The 5,269-nt window shown below is 50.7% G+C and overlaps 1 protein-coding gene across 1 annotated transcript in view; it reads left to right on the forward strand.

Moving 5' to 3' along the window:
* Zfyve26 (zinc finger FYVE-type containing 26) overlaps window positions 1–5,269 on the forward strand; it is a 72,648-nt gene that overhangs the window by 64,272 nt on the left and 3,107 nt on the right. Inside the window, exons 37-41 of the mRNA XM_023701416.1 lie at window positions 544–743; window positions 1,519–1,660; window positions 2,089–2,148; window positions 3,235–3,417; window positions 3,963–4,007. Of these exons, the coding sequence (XP_023557184.1) occupies window positions 544–743; window positions 1,519–1,660; window positions 2,089–2,148; window positions 3,235–3,417; window positions 3,963–4,007 (630 nt within the window). The remainder of the gene's footprint in view (window positions 1–543; window positions 744–1,518; window positions 1,661–2,088; window positions 2,149–3,234; window positions 3,418–3,962; window positions 4,008–5,269) is intronic.

Genomic DNA, 5,269 nt, shown 5'->3' on the forward strand with positions numbered 1-5,269 from the left:
TATATATATATATATTTGGTACAGGGTCTCACTACTCAACTCAGACTCATCGTGATCCTCCTGTCTCAGCCTCCCCAGTGCTGGGATTACAGGCATGTGCCGCCACGCTAGGTTTTTAGGGCCAGCACGTCATGCCAGGGTTCCGGGGCTGGCATGGCATGGCATGTAGTACCAGAGATTTAACCCAGGTCCTTGGGCTTCCCAGGCAGGGGTTTAGACCACCGAGCTATCTCCTCAGCCCCAGAAATGTCCTTTCTTTAAGAGAGCTTCAGTAGTGAAATAACGTCCCCTGAAGAGCTCAGCCCATCATTTCCCATTAGGATTGCCCGGAGTGAAGGACACTAAATACCAGTCCTGATGGTGACAGACGTAGATGATGTGGCACAGCAAGGCAGAAAGAGGAGCAAGAGAGGATAGAGACCTTTGTGGGGTCCAGAATACGTGGCTTTTTCTCACAGGTGGGGCTCACCCCAGAATTCCCATCTCCACAACTCCCAACCTCCCTGATCTCTTGTGACACAAACATTCACTTTCCTCTTCTAGGACCAAGTCCGGGCCGCCATGACCTGTATTCGGTTCTTCAGTCACAAAGCAAAGTCATACACGGAGCTGGGAGAGAAGCTCTCGTGGCTGCTTAAGGCCAAGGACCACCTGAAGATCTACCTCCAAGAAACATCCCACAGCTCAGGAAGGAAGAAATCCACCTTCTTCCGAAAGAAGATGAGTGCAGCTGATGTGTCCAGGTAGCTTGAGGCAGGGGGATAATTAGCACAGCGCAGGCAGACTGGGGCGAGTCTGTGCACACAAAGCCGCTCTCACCCATTCCCTGAGCCTTGAAAAGTACATTTAAAGGGAATCTTCCTTGATACAGTCATGCAGAGCCACAGAGGAGCTTGCTGGGGGAGCAGGGGGATCACCTCCCACAACCACATTAGACTCCACGCTTCTGGTTTAGGTCTCATGTGATCTGGCTTCATGCTCTGGTCTTTATCTCTACTGCATGCCCCTCTCTTCTTCTTTCCTAATGCTAGTCGCTGGCATCCTAAGGGCTCCTTGGCACACCTGGTCCTTCCTTCTGCTTTCATGCCTACTGTTCCCTGTGCTTAGAACACAAAGTCCAAGGGCTCAGCCACATCCCATTGCTGTCTTTGGTGGCTTCATCAGTGGATGAATTCCGCATCTGGTTACCGTCCATCTCTACCCCAGCCTTTGAAATCTGCCAGGGCAGGGCTCAACCATGCCACTGTAGACCCCAGGTGTTGTACCTGGCACAGGGATGCCCAGTACACGCTTACTGATTCTATGATGGCCCACTGTCCAGTTCCACAGAGCAGCTGAGCCACTCTTATCTGCATGGGGTATAAGGCTGCCTGTTTTTGTCTTGCCACCCAGAAGGTGTTTGGGTCCCTTCCCTCTGTCATTCCTTTTCTTCCCTTGCCCTCTTCTCGTGCTCCATAGTCAATGGGCCCCGGGCACCTCACCCTCCTGAGGGTGGCCATGCATATCCTGTCCCCACAGGCACATGAATACGGTTCAACTGCAGATGGAAGTGACCCGGTTCTTACATCGGTGCGAAAGTGCTGGGACTTCTCAGGTCACCTCTTTGCCTCTGCCAACGCTGTTTGGAAACAACCATATGAAGATGGAAGTTGCCTGCAAGGTGAGTACGGTGCTCAGCTCCAGCGGGCTGCCTCGGCCTTTCAGAGAACTGATCGCAGCGGTGATTATCTGATTATTTCAGTTGTTTGGTCTCCCACTGAATGCACTGAAATGAGAGCCACGGGTGGCTGCAAATCAAGGCCTGTGCTGTGGTGGGCTGTTCTGTGCTGTGCTGTGCTGTGCTGTGCCATGCTATGTAATCCAGGCTGGCCTTGAACTTACAACCTTGCCTCAGCCTCCCCAGTGCAGGAATTGCGACCATGTGTCACTACACAGGTTGATCAAGTCCATTTCGATCACATTCGTATCCCCAGTGCCTGGTGCTTAATCAGATCTCAATAAATACTTGGGGAATAGTTCAGTAAGTGGGACCCTCCTTTTTTGAGAGGCTGTCCTCGCCTTCTTAAGCAAGTTTCTCTCTTTTTTTAGGTCATGCTAGGAGGGAAAAATGTAGAGGATGGCTTTGGAATTGCATTCCGCGTTCTGCAGGTATGACCCGGGTGATGTGAGGCCATGCCGAAGGCAGTGGGCGCCTGGCCACTTGCCATGAAACAGTATTCTTTAGAAAGCTCTTATTCCAGGAAAAGCAAATTTACACATGCCTTAAGGATAAAATCAGGGAAGTGGCTAGCATACATCTGGGTCAAATGCAAGACTCTGTATGACCTTTGCAAAAGCCGAGAACCAATGAAGTTACCAAATCAGCACCTTTTCGGTACCAGGACTAGGCCAGCTCCCCACAGCCATTTTCCTTCAGAACCACTGCACGCCTGTCTCCATAGGAGCTGGTTCTAGGTTTCTGTTGCTTGTGATAAAAGGGCAGGTGGGGTTGTGGCACTGAAGTAAGGGCTGAAACAGGGCACCCCAAGGGACAGAGTTTCTCCAGACCCCCCACAATCAGAGGGTTCCACACAGACCTCCTTGGGACCACATTGAGGATTGTCACTACTCTGGTAGACGGAGCACAGTGCACAGTGTGCCTACATCCCAAGGACAGTGGTCAGGCAGGTGTCTTTCCTGTCAGCCATTTTTAATGTTCAACAAAGCTCCCCACACAGCAGGGTTAGCCTAGACCAGGATGCAGAGGCTTGTCAGTCTGGCACCTTCCGCAGTCGAGTCTTTTGTTTTTTGTTCTTGTTTCTGTTTTTTTGAGGAACTGGAGATTGAACTCAGGACCTTGTGCTTGCCAGGGAAGCACTTATTCTACTGAGCCATCTCCCCAGCCCCTGCACTCGAGTCTTTTGATGAATCAGTCTGCTTTAACAGAACGCCAGGCACCCAGTGCAGCAAGCGCTGGGTGACCCCAGTGTTAGGTGACTCAGGAGGGAGACAGTGAATGGGCCTTGGGAATTTTAATTAGAAGAAAGTGAGATGAACCTTGTAGATACCAAGGTTGCAGTTTATGTGGATGCTCACTCAATGTCTGTCTGACACTGAGGACAGACATTGCTCGTTTTTGGTTTGTCATGTTTGTTTTCTACTGGGACTGTAAGTAACATGGGGCTATGCAAATCTGGCCTCCCTGCCACTGTTGGCTCCCTCCCGTCTTAAGTCCGCCACTGCGCCCTGTTCCAGGACTTCCAGCTGGATGTAGCTGCAACTTACTGCCGAGCTGCCCGACAGCTGGTGGAGAAGGAGAAATACGGTGAAGTCCGACAGCTACTCAAATGTGTCAGCGAGTCAGGCATGGCAGCCAAGAGTGACGGAGACGCCATCCTCCTCAACTGCCTGGATGCTTTCAAGAGAATCCCGCCCCAGGTGTGCTCACACCTTCCCTTGTCACATCTGTGCTTCCTGTCCTGTGCCAAGATCCTTTTATCTTTTTGCAACAATGTCTCTATGCAAATCTACCCTGTCCTACAAAGAAAATTCATAGCACTAGCCTCTGTGTCCAGAAGGTGTCCCTCCACGTCCCCTTGTCTAATATTCCACGTGCCTGGACGTGTCTGTGGACAGACAGTCTATCTGCATCTGTTCCCTCAGGACAGCACAGTGGCCCAGGGGCTGGCCTTTGAAGCATGTTGCTCATGACTGGTCTCCAATATGACTTCTTTGAGGGGTAAAGAGACCCATGCCCTTTTGTGAAGGCCAACATCCGGCCTCGTGGGAGATATTCCTTCTTCCCAAATTCCTGACTTGGGGTTCTTGTCAGCTTTCTTCTGTTGCTTTTATGGTACAAATGGGAGAGTCAGGCAGGCCCCACCCCGACCCCAGAGTCAGTGCTGGACTAAAACTAGCTGGGCCTGACCCCTGGGCAGGGTCTCTTCTCCCTCTCACCACGGCTGTGTCTCTCTTCTGCACAGGAGCTGGAGGGCCTGATCCAGGCGATACACAGCGATGACAACAAGGTGAACAGACCCAATGCCCAGTGCTGGGAATGCTGATTACTAGCTCTTGGGGCTTCTTTGTTGCCTTTTCCTTTGCTCCTCATAACTGTTCCATACTATCTTGTATCTCAACTTCTTCATTATCCAGGGGCAAAACTGGGACTTTATCAGGAGAGAATAGATAGGGAAAAGGTAAATGTTTTCTGCCCACCTTTACCTTCCTAATTCTTAGACCCCAGGTTAAAAAAAAAAAAAAAATCCTAAACTACCCTTTAATCTCCACGTTATACGTAGGGTTCTCCTCAGGGAGCCCTAAGAATTCCCTCACTGTCTTTAAGGTCACTAAATGAGGCTCCCAAGGAGGGCCAGTATTTCTTTTCCATCAGCCTACAGTGAGCAACAGCTGATGCAGCCTTTTGGCTGGCAGTGTCCTTTGGGATCTGATTGCCAGAACAGGCCTCCTCCCTGGGGGCAGTGAACTGTCTGTGTTTGAGAAGTGGGTGAACCTTTGCCTCATGCTGCCTGTGTGAGGAGTGCCAGCCGGAAGTATCCCCCACTTCTGTTTCTGGCTAACTGTGGGATGGATTCTCCTGCCATCTGCTGGAATGTCCTCAGGCCCAGAAGCCACCGAGAAAGCCAACCCAAACAGCACTTTCCCAGCCATCAGCAGAGGAATGTTCTGGCAACTGAATCCCTCGTGATAAACTGGCAGCTAGCAAACAGTTTATTTCACAAGCACAGAGCTGCTCTCCCTGGCAGTATTGCTAATCCCTGGGCTGAATTTGCGGGGCATTTTCCAGTCTGCGGATTAAAAAGAACATGTTTGGAAATGATACCCTTGGAAGGGATAAAATTCCAATGCTCTGAAAGGTAGAGAATTCCTTTTTTAGAATCAAAGAACCCAGTAGCCACAGCAGACACCCAGGTGCCCTGAGCCCCAGTCTGTGGTCCTTTCCCAAGTCTTTCCTGAGCTGCCTCCTCCGTAGGACAGATGTTGTCCTTGGTAGAGAAGTGTACTATTTCTAGACAGTTGTCACTCCTTCTTCAGGCTTTTTTCTCTTAGCAGCAGTTCAGATGTGAGTAAGTAATCTCAGGTTACACTAGAGGGTCTTGACCAAGACTTATTGACCTAATGCCTATTCCAGACTCTCCCAGAATGCCCTTCTCTTGCTAAGGGTTTTGCCTGCCAACTTATGACATTTTGCCTGTGTAGCAGCTGGCGGGGTTAAGGCCTAGGGGAGCCCTTGCCTTAGGGTAGCGTGCACATCCCCAGATAGCAGGAC

The sequence above is a fragment of the Octodon degus genome, unplaced genomic scaffold (genome assembly GCF_000260255.1).
Source record: "Octodon degus isolate 3935 unplaced genomic scaffold, OctDeg1.0 scaffold00007, whole genome shotgun sequence".
NCBI classification, from domain to species: domain Eukaryota; kingdom Metazoa; phylum Chordata; class Mammalia; order Rodentia; family Octodontidae; genus Octodon; species Octodon degus.